At 55.1% G+C, this 23,323-nt stretch overlaps 2 protein-coding genes across 2 annotated transcripts in view; both read right to left on the bottom strand.

The window, feature by feature from the left end:
- Nucleotides 1-6: 6 nt before the first annotated feature.
- On the bottom strand, nt 7-22,602 carry zfta (zinc finger translocation associated). The gene is made up of 2 exons (XM_085976353.1): nt 22,193-22,602; nt 7-1,562 (listed from the first exon to the last, which is right to left on the bottom strand). The coding sequence occupies exons 1-2, from the start codon at nt 22,341-22,343 to the stop codon at nt 946-948; spliced, it is 768 nt and encodes a 255-aa protein (XP_085832479.1). The 5' UTR covers nt 22,344-22,602; the 3' UTR covers nt 7-945.
- LOC147093026 (uncharacterized) overlaps nt 22,367-23,323 on the bottom strand; it is a 2,617-nt gene continuing 1,660 nt past the window's right edge. The window contains exon 2 of the mRNA XM_085975719.1: nt 22,367-22,461. Within this exon, the coding sequence (XP_085831845.1) occupies nt 22,367-22,461 (95 nt within the window). The remainder of the gene's footprint in view (nt 22,462-23,323) is intronic.

Here is a 23,323-nt window from a genome sequence, read left to right as displayed (position 1 = left end):
GCGGAGCTGGGCCCATCTCCCCATGGCACAGTCTGTCTGCCGGTCTACCTCTCCGCTGCTCGCTGTCTGTAACAGGTTCTGCACCTCTCCCAAAGTCTGGTGTAGGAGCCTTCGGTTTGGCTCTCGTGCCCAGTCTCCGACTGGCTCGGTGTTCCCGCGTTGTTTCTCCCATTGAGCGAGCGAGACACCTCCCGGGGCAGAGGGCTGGGCTCCGAGTGAGGCACGGAGCGGTGGGAGGAACAGGAGTGGGCTTGTCACAAACAAAGCGTAGCAATCAAACGAATGAAGTCAAAGTGGCACCGCTCTCACATGCCCTCTGCTACCTTCTCCTGGTCCTCCTTCACATAAACCTGCAGGCAATGCGACTGTGGGAGGCATCGCAGCTGAACCTGAAGCTACCCCTCCCCCGACACCCACCAGCTCACAACCAATGGATGGTGGTCAGGAGTTGGAATACCGCATTTTAAAAAACCCCGCCCTCGTCCTCCCCCGACCCCTGCACATAGTCCAGTCGTACCTTCCCCTCGGTGCACAGCAAAGCCGGGATCTTCTGGGCAGTGTGGTGTGGGCAAGTGGGGCTGAGGTCTTTAAGATAGTGAAAGGTTCGAGAGGGTCGGCACAGAGAAGCTGTTTCCACTGTGGGGGAGACCAGAACTAGAGGCCGTCAATATAAGATCGTCACTAATAAATCCAATCGGGAATTCAGGAGAAACTTCTTTACCCAGAGAGTGGGGAGAATGTGGAACTCGCTGCCACAGGGAGTGGTTGAGGTGAATAGCAGAGATGGATTTAAGGGGAAGCTGGATAAACACATGAGGGAGAAAGGAATAGAAGGATCTGCTGATGGGGTGAGATGAAGAGGGGCGGGAGGAGGCTGGTGTGGAGCAGAAACACCGGCACGGAGCAGTTGGGCCGAATGGCCTGCTTCTGTGCTGTAAATATTATTTAACTCAGTAAATGGTGGGGAAATGGAGTTGATCCAGACCAGCCATGATCTAATTGAATGGCGGAACAGGCTCGAGGGGCTGAATGGCCTCCTGTTCCTCGGGTGAGAAGGCAGGTCTCAGGGCTTGGCGATCCAGCAACAACACAAACAAGGGACCAGGGCTGTTGGGGGTTGAAGGCCCCTCCTGTTCTGCTGGTGCAAGACCTACCTGGGGAAGGATCCGGCTGGTGCTCGGGCCCCGGGGTACCTGGCTCCTCCTGCGGGTAGCTGTGGCTCAGGAGGTGCTCGATCCAGGTCGCGATGACAACCTCCTTCTCGGTGCGAGTGAGGAGCATGGAGTCCTGGTGCTTCTGCAGGATGTGCCGCTTGATGGTGCTGAGCTTGAGGGTGGCGAGCGCGCTGCCGCACACCATGCAGACCAGGCCGTGCCGCAGGCAGTCGTAGTCCATCAGGTACTCCATCTTCCAACGCTCCTGGTAATACCGCCGGTGATCCCGGCCGGGCAGCCGGCTCTTGCAGACGTGCTGGGCAGCCGGCTCCATCGCTTCTGCTGGAGTCAAAGGCCCAGCTTCAGGGACGAGTCCTGAGCCCTCGCAATTCGGAAAGGCTTCATCTTCTAAGGCAATGAAATAGCACATTGTCACAATCCCCCACTCAAATTGTAACCCCTACACCGTCCCATCAAACACTCCCCCTACACTGTCCCATCAAACACTCCCCCTACACTGTCCCATCAAACACTCCCCCTACACTGTCCCATCAAACACTCCCCCGACACTGTCCCATCAAACACTCCCTCTACACTGTCCCATCAAACACTCCCCCTACACTGTCCCATCAAACACTCCCCCTACACTGTCCCATCAAACACTCCCCCTACACTGTCCCATCAAACACTCCCCCTACACCGTCCCATCAAACACTCCCCCTACACTGTCCCATCAAACACTCCCCCTACACCGTCCCATCAAACACTCCCCCTACACTGTCCCATCAAACACTCCCCCTACACTGTCCCATCAAACACTCCCCCTACACTGTCCCATCAAACACTCGCCCTACACTGTCCCATCAAACACTCCCTCTACACTGTCCTATCAAACACTCCCCCTACACTGTCCATCAAACACTCCCCCTACACTGTCCCATCAAACACTCCCTCTACACTGTCCCATCAAACACTCCCCCTACACTGTCCCATCAAACACTCCCCCTACACCGTCCCATCAAACACTCCCCCTACACTGTCCCATCAAACACTCGCCCTACACTTTCCCATCAAACACTCCCTCTATACTGTCCCATCAAACACTCCCCCTACACCGTCCCATCAAACACTCCCCCTACACTGTCCCATCAAACACTCCCTCTACACTGTCCCATCAAACACTCCCCCTACACTGTCCCATCAAACACTCCCCCTACACTGTCCCATCAAACACTCCCCCTACACTGTCCCATCAAACACTCCCCTACACTGTCCCATCAAACACTCCCCCTACACTGTCCCATCAAACACTCCCCCTACACTGTCCCATCAAACACTCCCCTACACTGTCCCATCAAACACTCGCCCTACACTGTCCCATCAAACACTCCCCCTACACTGTCCCGTCAAACACTCCCCCTACACTGTCCCATCAAACACTCCCCCTACACTGTCCCATCAAACACTCGCCCTACACTGTCCCATCAAACACTCCCCCTACACTGTCCCATCAAACACTCCCCCTACACTGTCCCATCAAACACTCCCCCTACACTGTCCCGTCAAACACTCCCCCTACACTGTCCCATCAAACACTCCCCCTACACCGTCCCATCAAACACTCCCTCTACACCGTCCCATCAAACACTCCCTCTACACCGTCCCATCAAACACTCCCCCTACACTGTCCCATCAAACACTCCCCCTACACTGTCCCATCAAACACTCGCCCTACACCGTCCCATCAAACACTCCCCCTACACTGTCCCATCAAGCACTCCCCCTACACTGTCCCATCAAACACTCCCCTACACTGTCCCATCAAACACTCCCCCTACACTGTCCCATCAAACACTCGCCCTACACTGTCCCATCAAACACTCCCCCTACACTGTCCCATCAAACACCCCCCCTACACTGTCCCATCAAACACTCCCCCTACACCGTCCCATCAAACACTCCCCTACACTGTCCCATCAAACACTCGCCTTACACTGTCCCATCAAACACTCCCCCTACACTGTCCCATCAAACACCCCCCTACACTGTCCCATCAAACACTCGCCCTACACTGTCCCATCAAACACTCCCCCTACACTGTCCCATCAAACACTCCCCCTACACTGTCCCATCAAACACTCCCCCTACACTGTCCCATCAAACACTCCCCCTACACTGTCCCATCAAACACTCGCCCTACACTGTCCCATCAAACACTCCCCCTACACTGTCCCATCAAACACTCCCCCTACACTGTCCCATCAAACACTCCCCCTACACTGTCCCATCAAACACTCGCCCTACACCGTCCCATCAAACACTCCCCCTACACTGTCCCATCAAACACTCGCCCTACACCGTCCCATCAAACACTCCCTCTACATCCGTCCCATCAAACACTCCCCCCCTACACTGTCCCATCAAACACTCCCCCTACACTGTCCCATCAAACACTCCCCCTACACTGTCCCATCAAACACTCCCCCTACACTGTCCCATCAAACACTCCCCCTACACTGTCCCATCAAACACTCCCCCTACACTGTCCCATCAAACACTCCCCCTACACTGTCCCATCAAACACTCCCCCTACACTGTCCCATCAAACACTCCCCCTACACTGTCCCATCAAACACTCCCCCTACACTGTCCCATCAAACACTCCCCCTACACTGTCCCATCACACACTCCCGCTACACTGTCCCATCAAACACTCCCCCTACACTGTCCCATCAAACACTCCCCCACACTGTCCCATCAAACACTCCCCCTACACTGTCCCATCAAACACTCCCCTACACTGTCCCATCAAACACTCCCCCTACACTGTCCCATCAAACACTCCCCCTACACTGTCCCATCAAACACTCCCCCTACACTGTCCCATCAAACACTCCCTCTACACTCTCCCATCAAACACTCCCCCTACACTGTCCCATCAAACACTCCCCCTACACTGTCCCATCAAACACTCCCCCTACACTGTCCCATCAAACACTCCTCTACACTGTCCCATCAAACACTCCCTCTACACTGTCCCATCAAACACTCCCCTACACTGTCCCATCAAACACTCCCCCTACACTGTCCCATCAAACACTCCCCCTACACTGTCCCATCAAACACTCGCCCTACACTGTCCCATCAAACACTCCCCCTACACCGTCCCATCAAACACTCCCCCTACACTGTCCCATCAAACACTCCCTCTACACTGTCCCATCAAACACTCCCCCTACACTGTCCCATCAAACACTCCCCCTACACTGTCCCATCAAACACTCCCCCTACACTGTCCCATCAAACACTCCCCCTACACTGTCCCATCAAACACTCCCACTACACTGTCCCATCAAACACTCCCCCTACACCGTCCCATCAAACACTCGCCCTACACCGTCCCATCAAACACTCGCCCTACACCGTCCCGTCAAACACTCCCCCTACACTGTCCCATCAAACACTCGCCCTACACTGTCCCAGCAAACACTCCCCCTACACTGTCCCATCAAACACTCCCCTACACTGTCCCATCAAACACTCCCCCTACACCGTCCCATCAAACACTCCCCCTACACCGTCCCATCAAACACTCCCCCTACACTGTCCCATCAAACACTCCCTCTACACTGTCCCATCAAACACTCCCCCTACACTGTCCCATCAAACACTCCCCCTACACTGTCCCATCAAACACTCCCCCTACACTGTCCCATCAAACACTCCCTCTACACTGTCCCATCAAACACTCCCCCTACACTGTCCCATCAAACACTCCCCCTACACTGTCCCATCAAACACTCCCCCTACACTGTCCCATCAAACACTCCCCCTACTCTGTCCCATCAAACACTCCCCCTACACTGTCCCATCAAACCCTCCCCCTACACTGTCCCATCAAACACTCCCCCTACACTGTCCCATCAAACACTCGCCCTACACTGTCCCATCAAACACTCCCCCTACACCGTCCCATCAAACACTCCCTCTACACTGTCCCATCAAACACTCCCCCTACACTGTCCCATCAAACACTCCCCCTACACTGTCCCATCAAACACTCCCTCTACACTGTCCCATCAAACACTCCCCCTACACTGTCCCATCAAACACTCCCTCTACACTGTCCCATCAAACACTCCCCCTACACTGTCCCATCAAACACTCCCCCTACACTGTCCCATCAAACACTCCCTCTACACTGTCCCATCAAACACTCCCCCTACACTGTCCCATCAAACACTCCCCTACACTGTCCCATCAAACACTCCCCCTACACTGTCCCATCAAACACTCCCCTACACTGTCCCATCAAACACTCCCCCTACACTGTCCCATCAAACACTCCCCCTACACTGTCCCATCAAACACTCCCCCTACACTGTCCCATCAAACACTCGCCCTACACTGTCCCATCAAACACTCCCCCTACACCGTCCCATCAAACACTCCCCCTACACTGTCCCATCAAACACTCCCTCTACACTGTCCCATCAAACACTCCCCCTACACTGTCCCATCAAACACTCCCCCTACACTGTCCCATCAAACACTCCCCCTACACTGTCCCATCAAACACTCCCCCTACACTGTCCCATCAAACACTCCCACTACACTGTCCCATCAAACACTCCCCCTACACCGTCCCATCAAACACTCGCCCTACACCGTCCCATCAAACACTCGCCCTACACCGTCCCGTCAAACACTCCCCCTACACTGTCCCATCAAACACTCGCCCTACACTGTCCCAGCAAACACTCCCCCTACACTGTCCCATCAAACACTCCCCTACACTGTCCCATCAAACACTCCCCCTACACCGTCCCATCAAACACTCCCCCTACACCGTCCCATCAAACACTCCCCCTACACTGTCCCATCAAACACTCCCTCTACACTGTCCCATCAAACACTCCCCCTACACTGTCCCATCAAACACTCCCCCTACACTGTCCCATCAAACACTCCCCCTACACTGTCCCATCAAACACTCCCCCTACACTGTCCCATCAAACACTCCCTCTACACTGTCCCATCAAACATTCCCCCTACACTGTCCCATCAAACACTCGCCCTACACCGTCCCATCAAACACTCGCCCTACACCGTCCCATCAAACACTCCCCCTACACTGTCCCATCAAACACTCCCCTACACTGTCCCATCAAACACTCCCCCTACACTGTCCCATCAAACACTCCCCCTACACTGTCCCATCAAACACTCCCCCTACACTGTCCCATCAAACACTCGCCCTACACTGTCCCATCAAACACTCCCCCTACACCGTCCCATCAAACACTCCCCCTACACTGTCCCATCAAACACTCCCTCTACACTGTCCCATCAAACACTCCCCCTACACTGTCCCATCAAACACTCCCCCTACACTGTCCCATCAAACACTCCCCCTACACTGTCCCATCAAACACTCCCCCTACACTGTCCCATCAAACACTCCCACTACACTGTCCCATCAAACACTCCCCCTACACCGTCCCATCAAACACTCGCCCTACACCGTCCCATCAAACACTCGCCCTACACCGTCCCGTCAAACACTCCCGCTACACTGTCCCATCAAACACTCGCCCTACACTGTCCCAGCAAACACTCCCCCTACACTGTCCCATCAAACACTCCCCTACACTGTCCCATCAAACACTCCCCCTACACCGTCCCATCAAACACTCCCCCTACACCGTCCCATCAAACACTCCCCCTACACTGTCCCATCAAACACTCCCTCTACACTGTCCCATCAAACACTCCCCCTACACTGTCCCATCAAACACTCCCCCTACACTGTCCCATCAAACACTCCCCCTACACTGTCCCATCAAACACTCCCCCTACACTGTCCCATCAAACACTCCCTCTACACTGTCCCATCAAACATTCCCCCTACACAGTCCCATCAAACACTCGCCCTACACCGTCCCATCAAACACTCGCCCTACACCGTCCCATCAAACACTCCCCCTACACTGTCCCATCAAACACTCGCCCTACACTGTCCCAGCAAACACTCCCCCTACACTGTCCCATCAAACACTCCCCTACACTGTCCCATCAAACACTCCCCCTACACCGTCCCATCAAACACTCCCCCTACACTGTCCCATCAAACACTCCCCCTACACTGTCCCATCAAACACTCCCCCTACACTGTCCCATCAAACACTCGCCCTACACTGTCCCAGCAAACACTCCCCCTACACTGTCCCATCAAACACTCCCCTACACTGTCCCATCAAACACTCCCCCTACACTGTCCCATCAAACACTCCCCCTACACTGTCCCATCAAACACTCCCCTACACTGTCCCATCAAACACTCTCCCTACACTGTCCCATCAAACACTCCCCCTACACCGTCCCATCAAACACTCCCCCTACACCGTCCCATCAAACACTCCCCCTACACCGTCCCATCAAACACTCGCCCTACACCGTCCCATCAAACACTCCCCCTACACTGTCCCATCAAACACTCCCCCTACACTGTCCCATCAAACACTCGCCCTACACTGTCCCATCAAACACTCGCCCTACACCGTCCCATCAAACACTCCCCCTACACTGTCCCTTCAAACACTCGCCCTACACTGTCCCATCAAACACTCCCCCTACACTGTCCCATCAAACACTCGCCCTACACCGTCCCATCAAACACTCCCCCTACACTGTCCCATCAAACACTCCCCCTACACTGTCCCATCAAACACTCCCTCTGCACCGTCCCATCAAACACTCCCCCTACACTGTCCCATCAAACACTCCCCCTACACTGTCCCATCAAACACTCGCCCTACACCGTCCCATCAAACACTCCCCCTACACTGTCCCATCAAACACTCCCACTACACTGTCCCATCAAACACTCCCCCTACACTGTCCCATCAAACACTCCCCCGACACTGTCCCATCAAACACTCGCCCTACACTGTCCCATCAAACACTCCCCTACACTGTCCCATCAAACACTCCCCCTACACTGTCCCATCAAACACTCGCCCTACACTGTCCCATCAAACACTCGCCCTACACTGTTCCATCAAACACTCGCCCTACACTGTCCGATCAAACACTCCCCTACACTGTCCCATCAAACACTCCCCCTACACTGTCCCATCAAACACTCCCCCTACACTGTCCCATCAAGCACTCGCCCTACACTGTCCCATCAAACACTCGCCCTACACTGTCCCATCAAACACTCGCCCTACACTGTCCCATCAAACACTCCCCTACACTGTCCCATCAAACACTCCCCCTACACTGTCCCATCAAACACTCGCCCTACACCGTCCCATCAAACACTCCCCCTACACTGTCCCATCAAACACTCCCCCTACACTGTCCCCTCAAACACTCCCCCTACACCGTTCCATCAAACACTCCCCCTACACTGTCCCATCAAACACTCCCCCTACACTGTCCCATCAAACACTCCCTCTACACTGTCCCATCAAACACTCCCCCTCCACTGTCCCATCAAACACTCCCCCTACACTGTCCCATCAAACACTCCCCCTACACTGTCCCATCAAACACTCCCCCTACACTGTCCCATCAAACACTCCCTCTACACTGTCCCATCAAACACTCCCCCTACACTGTCCCATCAAACACTCCCCCTACACTGTCCCATCAAACACTCCCCCTACACTGTCCCATCAAACACTCCCCCTACACTGTCCCATCAAACACTCCCCCTACACTGTCCCATCAAACACTCCCCCTACACTGTCCCATCAAACACTCCCCCTGCACTGTCCCATCAAACACTCGCCCTACACTGTCCCATCACACACTCCCCCTACACTGTCCCATCAAACACTCCCCCTACACTGCCCAATCAAACACTCCCCTACACTGTCCCATCAAACACTCCCCCTACACTGTCCCATCAAACACTCCCCCTACACTGTCCCATCAAACACTCCCTCTACACTGTCCCATCAAACACTCCCCCTACACTGTCCCATCAAACACTCCCCCTGCACTGTCCCATCAAACACTCCCCCTACACTGTCCCATCAAACACTCCCCTACACTGTCGCATCAAACACTCCCCCTACACTGTCCCATCAAACACTCCCCCTACACTGTCCCATCAAACACTCCCCCTACACTGTCCCATCAAACACTCCCCCTACACTGTCCCATCAAACACTCCCCCTACACTGTCCCATCAAACACTCCCCCTACACTGTCCCATCAAACACTCCCCCTACACTGTCCCATCAAACACTCCCCCTACACTGTCCCATCAAACACTCCCCTACACTGTCCCGTCAAACACTCCCCCTACACTGTCCCATCAAACACTCCCCCTACACTGTCCCATCAAACACTCCCCCTACACTGTCTGTGGTAAACCACTGTTTGTATTCCACTGTGTACATGCCTGTGCATGCCTCGGCTGACTCCTCCCACGAATCCAGGTATAAAGGTGACTGCTCCACAGCCCCTTTGTATTCTGGACCGGTCGACCACTCGAGGCACACCTTCATTCTCTTGTTAATAAAAGCCTGTTAATTACTCACTTAATCTCAGTCTTTTGAGTTATTGATAGCGCATCAATTTTATTAACAAGATTTTTATAATGGAGAAGATCCTCACACCAGCATGCCTGGACTTAGATCATCGGGAGGCAGACTCATCCACCAAGTTTACTCACTGGCTTAGGTGTTTCGAAAAATTCCTGACCGCCTCCGCTGCAATCAAATCGGACGAGGACAAACTGGATGTCCTGACCTCCAAAGTGAACCACCGAGTGTACTCGGTCATCCAAGACGCGACCTCGTACGCGGATGCTATCAAGCTCCTCAAGGACCAGTACACGCGCCCAGTGAACGAAGTGTACACCAGACACCTTCTGGGGAGTCGTAAACAACAACCTGGGGAATCGACCGAGGAATACCTTCAGGCACTGTCTGTGCTTGGCCGGGCCTGTGGTTGTAAGGATGTAAAGGCCGCCGTGTACACAGAGGAACTTATCCGGGACACTTTTGTAGCGGGCCACAGGTCCAATTACACCCGACAGCGACTGTTGGAGCAGAGTGACCTCGACCTCAACAAGGCCTCTGAACTCGCACTATCATTGGACGCAGCCTACCGGGGCATGGATGCCTACTCCTCTGCACCGTGGACGCCGCGGGGAACGACAGCCTGGGACACGGTAGGACCGTCTCATAGCGCCGTGCCACCCCAGCCACATCCCAGCAACGGCCCAACTACCGCAGCAGTGTCCCAAGGCCAGACAGCAGTGCCCCAAGGCCAGAAATGCTACTTCTGTGGCCAGGCCAAACACCCCAGAGCGCGCTGCCCGGCGAAAAATGCGATCTGCTCAGGCTGCAGGAAGAAGGGACACTACGCCAGCGTCTGCAGGGCCAAAGCCACCCCGAACCCCAGCAGCGCCGCGTGTGGGCCGTGCGGGCCGCCATCTTGGGCCTCCCCAGCCATGTGCGAACCACCGGAACAGCAGCCATTTTGGACGCCTCCAGCCACATGGGGATCATGGACGCCGCCATCTTGGACGACAGCCGGGACGCAGCAGGCCCCCAACACCGCCTCATCTGATAGTCGCAGCGACACACCGACCCCTACGCTGGCCTCCGTTACACTGGACCAAGCAAGACCGCACCAGCTGGCCAGTTCCACAATGGACATTAAGGTAAATGGTCACGAAACAATCTGCCTTTTTGACTCTGGGAGCACGGAGAGCTTCATCCACCCCGACACGGTGCGGCGTTGCTATCTCCCAGTCCTGCCTGCGCACCAGCGGATTTCTATGGCCTCCGAGTCCCAGTCGGCGGACATTGGCGGCTACTGCGTGGTGACACTCGTAGTAGACGGGACTGTGTACGATAATTTTAAACTTCTGGTCCTGCCCGACCTCTGCGCTGCCGTTCTACTGGGGTTAGATTTTCAGTGCCACCTTAAAAGTGTTACGATGGCGTACGGTGGCCCCCTCCCCCCACTCACAGTCCGCAGCCAGCAGCTTCCAAATTGCCCGCCGCGCACCAGGTGCAACCTCTCCACACTCAGAGTCACCCCCCCCCACTGTTTGCTAACCTCACCCCCGACTGTAAGCCCATCGCCACAAAGAGCAGGCGATACAGTGCCGGAGACAGGGTTTTCATTAAAACCGAAGTGGAGCGGCTCCTGAAGGAAGGGATTATTGAGGGCAGCACCAGCCCCTGGCGAGCCCAGGTTGTGGTCGTTAAGACCGGCGAGAAGCAGCGCCTGGTCATCGACTACAGCCAGACAATAAATCGCTACACCCTGCTGGACGCTTACCCACTCCCCCGCATAGCTGATATGGTCAACCAGATCGCGCAGTACCGCATCTTCTCGACCATTGACCTGGAATCAGCGTACCACCAGCTCCCTATCCGCCCTGAGGACCGCCAGTATACTGCCTTTGAGGCAAACGGCCGCCTCTATCACTTCCTTAGGGTTCCCTTTGGCGTCACCAACGGGGTCTCCGTCTTCCAAAGGGAGATGGACCGGATGGTCGATCAAAATGCGTTGCAGGCCACTTTCCCATATCTGGACAATGTGACCATCTGCGGCCATGACTTGCAGGACCATGACGCAAACCTCAAAAAATTCCTCTGCACCGCCAAACTCCTCAACCTGACGTATAACAAGGAGAAGTGCATATTCCGCACAACCCGCCTCGCCATCCTTGGCTGTGTTGTGGAACACGGAGTCATCGGCCCCGACCCCGACCGGATGCGTCCCCTTATGGAACTCCCACTGCCTCAAGGCCCTGAAGAGGTGCCTCGGGTTTTTCTCTTATTACGCCCAGTGGGTCCCCTACTATGCGGACAAGGCCCGTCCGCTGATCAAGTCCACCTCTTTTCCCGTGACGGCAGAGGCCCGCTTAGCCTTCCACCGTATCAAGGAAGACATTGCCAAAGCCACCATGCACGCAGTGGACGAATCCATCCCCTTCCAGGTGGAAAGCGACGCGTCCGACTTTGCCCTGGCCGCTACCCTCAATCAGGCGGGGAGACCCGTGGCCTTCTTTTCACGAACCCTCCAGGGCCCGGAGACCAGACACTCCGCTGTTGAGAAGGAGGCCCAGGCTATTGTGGAGGCTGTGCGTCATTGGAGGCACTACCTGGCCGGAAAACGATTTACCCTGCTCACTGACCAGCGTTCAGTTGCTTTCATGTTTAACAACAAGCAGAGGGGCAAAATCAAAAACGACAAGATCTTGAGGTGGAGAATCGAACTTTCCACCTACAATTACGAGATCTTGTACCGGCCCGGGAAGCTCAATGAACCCCCGGATGCTCTATCGCGTGGCACCTGCGCCAGCGCGCAGATCGATAGACTGCGGGCCCTCCACAATGACCTCTGCCACCCGGGGGTCACCAGGTTCTTCCACTTCATCAAGGCCCGCAACCTGCCTTACTCCATTGAGGAGGTCAGGACCATGACCAGGAACTGCCAAGTCTGCGCTGAGTGCAAACCGCACTTTTATAGACCAGACAGGGCTCACCTGATAAAAGCCACTCGCCCCTTCGCGTTGATTTTAAAGGGCCTCTCCCCTCCTCCGACCGCAATGTGTACTTCCTCAACATTATTGATGAGTACTCCCGTTTCCCGTTCGCCATCCCCTGCCCGGACATGACCAGTGCCACGGTCATTAAATGTCTGAACGACCTCTTCACCCTGTTCGGTTTCCCCAGCTATATCCATAGCGACTGGCGCTCATCGTTTATGAGCGACGAACTCCGTCAGTACCTGCTAGCTAGGGGTATTGCCACAAGCAGGACCACCAGTTACAACCCCCGGGGGAACGGACAGGTGGAAAGAGAGAATGCGACAGTTTGGAAGGCCGCCCTGCTAGCCTTAAGGTCTAGGGGCCTTCCGACCTCCCGCTGGCAGGATGTGCTCCCCGATGCGCTCCACTCTATTCGGTCACTGCTCTGCACTGCCACTAACGCCACTGTCCCATCAAACTCTCCCTCTACACTCTCCCATCAAACACTCCCCCCTACACTGTCCCATCAAACACTCCCCCTACACTGTCCCATCAAACACTCCCCCTACACTGTCCCATCAAACACTCCCCCTACACTGTCCCATCAAACACTCCCTCTACACTGTCCCATCAAACACTCCCTCTACACTGTCCCATCAAACACTCCCTCTACACAGTCCCATCAAACACTCCCCCTACACTGTCCCATCAAACACTCCCTCTACACAGTCCCATCAAACACTCCCCCTACACTGTCCCATCAAACACTCCCCCTACACTGTCCCATCAAACACTCCCCCTACACTGTCCCATCAAACACTCCCCCTACACAGTCCCATCAAACACTCCCCCTACACTGTCCCATCAAACTCTCCCTCTGCACTGTCCCATCAAACACTCCCCCTACACTGTCCCATCAAACTCTCCCTCTGCACTGTCCCATCAAACACTCCCCCTACACAGTCCCACCAAACTCTCCCTCTGCACTGTCCCATCAAACACTCCCTCTACACCATTCCATCAAACTTTCCCTCTGCACTGTCCCACCAACACTCCCTCCACGTTGCCCCATCAACCAAACATTGGGAGAGCTGCTCCACAGACTAGTCAAGCAACAGCCTGACATAGTCATACTCACAGAATCGTACCTTTCAGCCAATGTTCCAGAATTCTCCATCGCCATCCCTGGGTATGTCCTGTCCAACCGGCAGGACAGACCCACCAGGGGTGGTGGCACAGTGGTATACAGTCGGGAAGGAGTGGCCCTGGGCGTCCTCACCATTGACTCCGGATCCCATGAAGTCTCATGGCATCAGGTCAAACATGGGCTAGGAAACCTCCTGCTGATTACCACCTACCGTCCTCCCTCAGCTGATGAATCAGTGCTCCTCCATGTTGAACACCACTTGCAAGAAGTACTGAGGGTAGCAAGGGCACAGAATGTACACTGGGTGGGGGACTTCAATGTCTGTCACCTAGAGTGGCTCGGTAGCACCACTACTGACCGAGCTGGCCAGGTCCTGAAGAACATAGCTGCCAGTCTGGGCCTGCAACAGGTGGTGAGAGAACCAACACGAGGGGAAAACCTGCTTAACCTCATCCTCACCAATCTACCTGTCGCAGATGCATCTGTCCATGACAGCATTGGTAGCAGTGACCACCGCACAGTCATTGTGGAGACGAAGTCCCGTCTTCACACTGAGGACACCCTCCATCGTGTTGTGTGGCACTACCACCGTGCTAAATGGGATAGATTCAGAACAGATCTAGCAGCTGAAAACTGGGCATCCATGAGGCGCTGTGGGCCATCAGCAGCAGCAGAATTGTATTCCACCACAATCTAACCGCATGGCCCTGCATATCCCTCACTCTACCATTACCATCAAGCCAGGTGACCAACCCTAGTTCAATAAAGAATGTAGAAGAGCATGCCAGGAGCAGCACCAGGCGTACATAAAAATGAGGTGCCAACCTGGGGAAGCGGCAACACAGGACTACATGCATGCTAAAAAGCGGAAGCAGCATGCTATAGACAGGGCTAAGTGATCCCACAATCAACGGATCAGATCAAAGCTCTGCAGTCCTACCACATCCAGTTGTGAATGGCGGTGGACCATTAAACAACTGACAGGAGGAGGAGGCTCCTTGAACATCCCCATCCTCAATGATGGCGGAACCTAGCACACGAGTACAAAAGAAACGTTTGCAACCATCTTCAGCCAGAAGTGCCGAGTGGATGATCCATCTCGGCCTCCCCCTGAGGTCCCCACCACAACAACAACAACTTGTATTTATATAGTGCCTTTAATGTAGTAAAACATCCCGAGGCGCTGCACAGGAGTATTTTAAGACAAAACATTTGACACCGATCCACATAAGGATAAATTAGGGCAGGTGACCAAAAGCTTGGTCAAAGAGGTCGGTTTTAAGGAACGTCTTAAAGGAGGAAGGCGAGGCGGAGAGGTTTAGGGAGGGAATTCCAGAGCTTAGGGCCCAGGCAACAGAAGGCACGGCCGCCAGAGGTTGAGCGATTATAATCAGGGATAAGAACATAAGAACATAAGAAGTAGGAGCAGGAGTAGGCCATACGGCCCCTTGGGCCTGCTCCGCCATTCAATAGGATTATGGCTGATCCGAATCTAGACTCACGTCCACTTCCCTGCCCTCTCCCCTCAAGATCCTCAAGAGGGCAGAATTAGAGGAGCGCAGATATCTTGGGGTGGGGGGGGGGGGTTTGTGGGGCTGAAGGAGATTGCAGAGATAGGAAGGGGTGAGGCCATGGAGGGATTTGAAAACAAGGATGAGAATTTTGAAATCGAGGCACTGCTTAACCGGGAGCCAATGTAGGTCAGCGAGCACAGGGGTAATGGGCAAACGGGACCATCACAGAAGCCAGTCTTCAGCCAATTCGATCCACTCCACGTGATAATCAAGAAACGGCTGAGCGCACTGGATACAGCAAAGGCTGTGGACCCTGACAACATCCTGACTGTATTGCTGAAGACTCGTGCTCCAGAACTAGCCACGCCTCTAGCCAAGCTGTTCCAGTACAGCTACAACACTGGCATCTACCCGACAATGTGGAAAACTGCCCAGGTATGTCCTGTCCACAAAACACAGGACAAATCCAATCCGGCCAATTACGGCCCCATCAGTCTACTCTCAATCATCAGCAAAGTGATGAAAGGTGTCGCTGACAGTGCTATCAAGTGGCATTTAATTCAATTTCAATTTTTTTATTTGTCATATAACCAAATACAACAAGTGAAATCCAGTCAGTGAAATGCTTTTTTCTTAACGAGCCGAGCGCACCAAGCAGCAAAGGACACTTAGCTGCTGGTACGCACGGAGCCCGCAAGGACGGCAGCCATCTTCATCGGCGCCATCACAATAGGATCCGCTCTCGCCTCTCTCCGCCTTTCCCGCACTCCTGCCCGACAATCTTCAGCCGCCGTGGTACCGACGTCCCGGGGCCTGCTTCTCCCTGGCTCTCCTTCCACCCAGTCTGACCTCCGAGCCTCCCGCGGTGTCCGACCTTCCAGGGCCTGCTTTTCCCGCCCTCGGTCCACTGGCCGCCTCCTCTCCTACCGGTTCGACCTCCGAGCCTCCCGCCATTTACTCACCAATAACCTGCTCACTGATGCCCAGTTTGGGTTCCGTCAGGACCATTCGGGTTCAGACCTCATTACAGCCTTGGTCCAAACATGGGCAAAGGAGCTGAATTCCAGAGGTGTGGTGAGAGTGACTGCCCTTGACATCAAGGCAGCATTTGTCCGAGCGTGGCATCAAGGAGCCCTACCAAAAATTGAAGTCGATGGGAATTGGGGGAATGACTCCACTGGTTGGAGTCATACCTAGCACAAAGGAAGATGGTTGTGGTTGGAGGCCAGTCATCTCAGCCCCAGGACATCACTGCAGGAGCTCCTCAGGGCAGTATCCTGGGCCCAACCACCTTCAGCTGCTTCATCAATGACCTTCCCTCCGTCATAAGGTCAGAAGTGGGGATGTTCGCTGATGACTGCACAGGGTAGTCCATGCTCGAATGCAGCAAAACCTGGATGACGTTCAGGCTTGGGCTGATAAGTGGCAGGTAACATTCACGCCACACAAGTGCCAGGCCTGAAGACCGCTTGTCCTATTCTTTCACCTTGATATCAACAAGCGAGAGTCTAACCACCGCCCATGACAGTCAACGGCATTACCATTGCCGAATCCCCCAACATCAATATCTTGGGGGTCACCATTGGCCAGAAACTTAACCGGACCAGCCACATAAATACTGTGGCAACAAGAGCAGGTCAGAGGCTGGGTATTCTGCAGCGAGTGTCTCACCTCCTAAATCCCCAAAGTCTTTCCACCATCTACAAGGCACAAGTCAGGAGTGTGATGGAATACTCTCCACTTGCCTGAATGAGTGCAGCTCCAAAAACACTCGAAGGTTGACACCATCCAGGACAAAGCAGCCCGCTTGATTGGCACCCCATCCACCACCTTAAACATTCACTCCCTCCACCTCCGGTGTACCGTGGCTGCAGTGTGTACCATCTACAAGATGCACTGCAGCAACTCGCCAAGGCTCCTTCGGCAGCACCTCCCAAACCCGTGACCTCTTCCACCTAGAAGGACAAGGGCAGCAGGCGCATGGGAACACCACCACCTCCAAGTTCCCCTCCAAGTCACACACCATCCTGACTTGGAACTACACCGCCGTTACTTCATTGTCACTGGGTCAAAATCCTGATACCCCCTCCTTAGCAGCACTGTGGGAGTACCTTCACCACACGGACTGCAGCGGTTCAACAAGGTGGCTCACAACCACCTTCTCAAGGGCAATTAGGGATGGGCAATAAATGCTGGGCCTTGCCAGCGACACCCACATCCCACGGACGAATAAAAAAAACCTTCCTCTACACTGTCCCATCAAACACTCCCAGGGCAGGTACAGCACGGGTTAGATACAGAGTAAAGCTCCCTCTACACTGTCCCATCAAACACTCCCAGGGCAGGTACAGCACGGGGTTAGATACAGAGTAAAGCTCCCTCTACACTGTCCCATCAAACACTCCCAGGGCAGGTACAGCACGGGTTAGATACAGAGTAAAGCTCCCTCTACACTGTCCCATCAAACACACCCAGGGCAGGTACAGCACGGGTTAGATACAGAGTAAAGCTCCCTCTACACTGTCCCATCAAACACTCCCAGGGCAGGTACAGCACGGGGTTAGATACAGAGTAAAGCTCCCTCTACACTGTCCCATCAAACACTCCCAGGGCAGGTACAGCACGGGGTTAGATACAGAGTAAAGCTCCCATTACACTGTCCCCATCAAACACTCCCAGGGCAGGTACAGCACGGGTTAGATACAGAGTAAAGCTCCCTCTACACTGTCCCATCAAACACTCCCAGGGCAGGTACAGCATGGGTTAGATACAGAGTAAAGCTCCCTCTACACTGTCCCCATCAAACACTCCCAGGGCAGGTGCAGCACGGGTTAGATACAGAGTAAAGCTCCCTCTACACTGTCCCGTCAAACACTCCCAGGGCAGGTACAGCACGGGCTAGATACAGAGTAAAGCTCCCTCTACACTGTCCCATCAAACACTCCCAGGGCAGGTACAGCACGGGTTAGATACAGAGTAAAGCTCCCTCTACACTGTCCCATCAAACACTCCCAGGGCAGGTACAGCACGGGGTTAGATACAGAGTAAAGCTCCCTCTACACTGTCCCGTCAAACACTCCCAGGGCAGGTACAGCACGGGTTAGATACAGAGTAAAGCTCCCTCTACACTGTCCCGTCAAACACTCCCAGGGCAGGTACAGCACGGGTTAGATACAGAGTAAAGTTCCCTCTACACTGTCCCGTCAAACACTCCCAGGGCAGGTACAGCACGGGTTAGATACAGAGTAAAGCTCCCTCTACACTGTCCCATCAAACACTCCCAGGGCAGGTACAGCACGGGGTTAGATACAGAGTAAAGCTCCCTCTACACTGTCCCCATCAAACACTCCCAGGGCAGGTACAGCACGGGTTAGATACAGAGTAAAGCTCCCTCTACACTGTCCCATCAAACACTCCCAGGGCAGGTACAGCACGGGGTTAGATACAGAGTAAAGCTCCCTCTACACTGTCCCATCAAACACTCCCAGGGCAGGTACAGCATGGGTTAGATACAGAGTAAAGCTCCCTCTACACTGTCCCATCAAACACTCCCAGGGCAGGTACAGCATGGGTTAGATACAGAGTAAAGCTCCCTCTACACTGTCCCCATCAAACACTCCCGGGCAGGTGCAACACGGGTTAGATACAGAGTAAAGCTCCCTCTACACTGTCCCGTCAAACACTCCCAGGGCAGGTACAGCACGGGTTAGATACAGAGTAAAGCTCCCTCTACACTGTCCCATCAAACACTCCCAGGGCATGTACAGCACGGGTTAGATACAGAGTAAAGCTCCCTCTACACTGTCCCATCAAACACTCCCAGGGCAGGTACAGCACGGGGTTAGATACAGAGTAAAGCTCCCTCTACACTGTCCCGTCAAACACTCCCAGGGCAGGTACAGCACGGGTTAGATACAGAGTAAAGCTCCCTCTACACTGTCCCATCAAACACTCCCAGGGCATGTACAGCACGGGTTAGATACAGAGTAAAGCTCCCTCTACACTGTCCCATCAAACACTCCCAGGGCAGGTACAGCACGGGGTTAGATACAGAGTAAAGCTCCCTCTACACTGTCCCGTCAAACACTCCCAGGGCAGGTACAGCACGGGTTAGATACAGAGTAAAGCTCCCTCTACACTGTCCCATCAAACACTCCCAGGGCATGTACAGCACGGGTTAGATACAGAGTAAAGCTCCCTCTACACTGTCCCATCAAACACTCCCAGGGCAGGTACAGCACGGGGTTAGATACAGAGTAAAGCTCCCTCTACACTGTCCCGTCAAACACTCCCAGGGCAGGTACAGCACGGGTTAGATACAGAGTAAAGCTCCCTCTACACTGTCCCGTCAAACACTCCCAGGGCAGGTACAGCACGGGTTAGATACAGAGTAAAGCTCCCTCTACACTGTCCCGTCAAACACTCCCAGGGCAGGTACAGCACAGGTTAGATACAGAGTAAAGCTCCCTCTACACTGTCCCATCAAACACTCCCAGGGCAGGTACAGCACGGGTTAGATACAGAGTAAAGCTCCCTCTACAGTGTCCCGTCAAACACTCCCAGGGCAGGTACAGCACGGGTTAGATACAGAGTAAAGCTCCCTCTACACTGTCGCATCAAACACTCCCAGGGCAGGTACAGCACAGGTTAGATACAGAGTAAAGCTCCCTCTACACTCTCCCATCAAACACTCCCAGGGCAGGTACAGCACGGGTTAGATACAGAGTAAAGCTCCCTCTACACTGACCCATCCGTTTATTGAGACACTTGCCTTCCGCCATATAATTGTGACTGAATCCCAGCAGCGACAGCAATCATTCCCGTGCTTTAATGTGTGTGGAGAATGAGAGTGACAGAGATTCAAGGTAAGGGGCAGGAGGTTTAGAGGGGATTTGAGGAAGAACTTTTTCACCCAGAGGGTGGTTGGAATCTGGAACTCACTGCCTGAAAGGGTGGTAGAGGCAGGAACCCTCACAACATTCAAGAAGCATTTGGATGAGCACTTGAAACACCATAGCATACAAGGCTACGGACCAAATGCTGGAAAATGGGATTAGACTGGACAGGGCTTGATGGCCGGCGCGGACACGATGGGCCGAAGGGCCTCTTTCTGTGCTGTATAACTCTATGACTCTATGAGAAGGTGCGTGATACAGATAGAGAAACTATGACGGCCACAGAGAGAATGAGAGAAAGACGAGGGAGAGACAGGCAGGGACGTAGAGAGCAAGCAAATGAAAGAATATGTCCCCTGATGGTGAATTGCCACATTAAAAGAACAGGTCAAATTCGACGGCTGGTTTTAGAAAGGGCACACAGCGGTTACACAGAACAGGCGGAGCTCCGGCTCTTGTGTCTGAACCTATTTAAATAGGAATAAGAAATAGCACAATATAAAGCAGCATCAGACCGCTGCTCCCCCTATTTCCCCCACTTCTTTACCCACTACCCTCCCCCTACCTCTGCCCTCCCCTATCCCCCTCCCCCATTGCTCCCATGCCTCTCTCCCCTCCCCCCCCTCCCCAACCCCTTCCCTCTCCCAGTCCCCCTGCCATGCTTCTCTCCCCATCCCTCGAACCCTCTCTCCCATTCCCCCTCTCTCCCCTTCCCCCTCTCTCCCCTTCCCCCTCTCTCCCCTTCCCCCCTCTCCCCTTCCCCCCTCTCTCCCCTCCTCCTCACACCCTCTCTCTCCCCTCCTCCTCACACCCTCTCTCTCCCCTCCTCCTCACACCCTCTCTCTCCCCTCCTCCTCACACCCTCTCTCTCCCCTCCTCCTCACACCCTCTCTCTCCCCTTCCCCCCTCTCTCCCATCCCCCTCTCTCCTCTCCCCCTCCCCCTTTCTCTCTCCCCTCTCACTCCCCCTCTCCCTCTTTCTCCCCTCCCCGCTACCTGTTACTCCCCTCCCCCCTCCCTCTCTCTCCCTCTCCCCTCCCCACCCCCTCTCCCCCTCCCCTCCCCTCACCTCCTCTCCCACCTGCCCTCCCCCCTCTCTCCCTCCACCCCTCCCCCTCTCTCCCTCCACCCCTCCCTCCCTCCACCCCTCCCCCTCTCTCCCTCCACCCCTCCCCCTCCACCCCTCTCTCCCCTCCTTCTCTCCTCCTCCCCCTCTCCCACCCCTTTCCTGCCCCCTCTCCCCTCTCCTCCCCCCATCCCCTCTCTCCCCTCCCCCCTCTCCTCCCTCCCCCCTCTCTTCCCTCTCTCCCCTCCCCCCTCTCTCCCCCCTCTCCCCTCTCTCCCTCCCTCTTTCCCTCTCCCTCCCCCCTCTCCCTCTCCACCCCTCCCCCTCTCTCCCCTCCCCCTCCCCACCCTCTCCCTCTCTCCCCTCCCCTCCCCCTCTCTCCCTTCCCCTCCCCCTCTCTCCCTTCCTCTCTCCCTCTCCCCCCTCCCCCTCTCTCCCCTCCCCCCTCCCTCTCTCCCCTCCCCCCTCCCTCTCTCCCCTCCCCCTCTCCCCTCCCCATCCCTCCTCCCCCACATCCCTCTCCCCCATCCCCCTCTCCCCCCTCCCCCTCCCTCTCTCCCTCCCCCTCCCTCTCCCCCCTCCCCTCCCCTCCCCCTCCCTCTCTCCCTCCCCCCTCTCCCCCTCCCCCCCTCCCCTCCCCCTCCCTCCCTCCCCTCCCCCTCCCCCTCCCCCCTCCCCTATCCCTCCTCCCCCACATCACTCTCCCCCATCCCCCTCTCCCTCTCTCCACTCCCTGCCATTGCGGCTCTGTCCATCAGATGGAGCTGCCTGCCAGTCTATGGCAGTCGCTAAGCCTGCACAGCGAACAAACACCCTTTGTCTCGGCTCTGCGGGGGCCCCAAAGGCAGCCCCCTCCCCCCTCTCCTGTCTCTGTGGTCTCCGAAGGCCGCCCCCTCCCCCAGCCTTACCTCGGTCCGGCCTCTCCTCTTTAATCCTGGGTGCTGTGCGACAGCGAGGGACAGGCTGCTGCTGCTGCAGCTGCAGGCTGTGTCCCAGGGAACCAAGGGCCACCTCGGCTGCAGCAGGCTCCATTATTGACATCCCGGGCCCGGGCTCCATGCTGAGAGAGAGAGAGCGTGAGTTCAGCCGGGTAGTGCACACACACCAGACGCTGCGAAGAGACCACGGCAAACCTCCCCAGCCAGGGCCATGCAAGTGCCCACAGCCCACCTGGAAGCTTTAAAGGGGAGGCAGATACCTCCAGCTGCTGCTGATCGTGAAGTGACAGGGGTGCTGTTTCTAGCTTTAGATTCAGCACAAACTGCAGCCAATGAGCTTTGGAGCCCCACCTTAGGGCCCCTGAGGCTCCTTTAAGGGCTCCGGGGAAGTTTTAAAGGGGAAGTCACACATTCCGAAAATAAATCAGCCTGAAAAAATGTTGTTCTTTTTTTACAGAAGATATATGGAAGTACAGCCTGTCTACTCTGGCAGGGTGACGGTGAGGAGGGGCCTTCTAGGGTCAGACGCTGGACCCTATAGCGCTACCGTGCGCTCTCTTCATTTCCTCGTTTCCCCCCCCCCCCCAGAATCGCCTCCCCACCCAGGATGCCAGCTTAGCTCTAGCAAAAAGCTCAAGTGGTGATTCTTGACGCGGGATATTCGACTGCTGTGGGCATCACAGATCCTCTCCCTCCCCCCCCCCCCCACGGTACCACCCACCCCCCGACGCCCACGTTTGTTTGTTTTTTAACTTCATTAGGATCCGCTGACATTGGGCGGGAGAACCCAGCAGTAAAGACCGTCCACACCCCACCACCACCACCGCCCCCCTCCACCCCTCCCCCAGCCAATGCAGGAAGAACTGGGGGGAAATTCCTCTCCAGCTCCCTTGGGCAAACTAACAACCATTTTCCAAATGGTGAGACGCTCGGAACTGTGGGGGAGCAGAGAGACTTAGGGCTCGAAGGAGAGAAATCACTAAAAGCCAGTGGACAGGGTCAAAAAATAACTTTAAAAGGCTGATGCAATGTTGGCCTTTATCTCAGGGGGCTGGAATACAAACGCTGAAGTGATGTTACAGTTTATATAAAGCTCAGGTT

This window comes from Somniosus microcephalus, unplaced genomic scaffold (genome assembly GCF_052327205.1).
Source record: "Somniosus microcephalus isolate GS21.2 unplaced genomic scaffold, FLI_Smic_1.0 unresolved_chr2, whole genome shotgun sequence".
In the NCBI taxonomy this organism is placed as follows: domain Eukaryota; kingdom Metazoa; phylum Chordata; class Chondrichthyes; order Squaliformes; family Somniosidae; genus Somniosus; species Somniosus microcephalus.
Note: the sequence above shows the minus strand (reverse complement) of the source record. Positions and strands in the feature narration are given on the sequence as shown.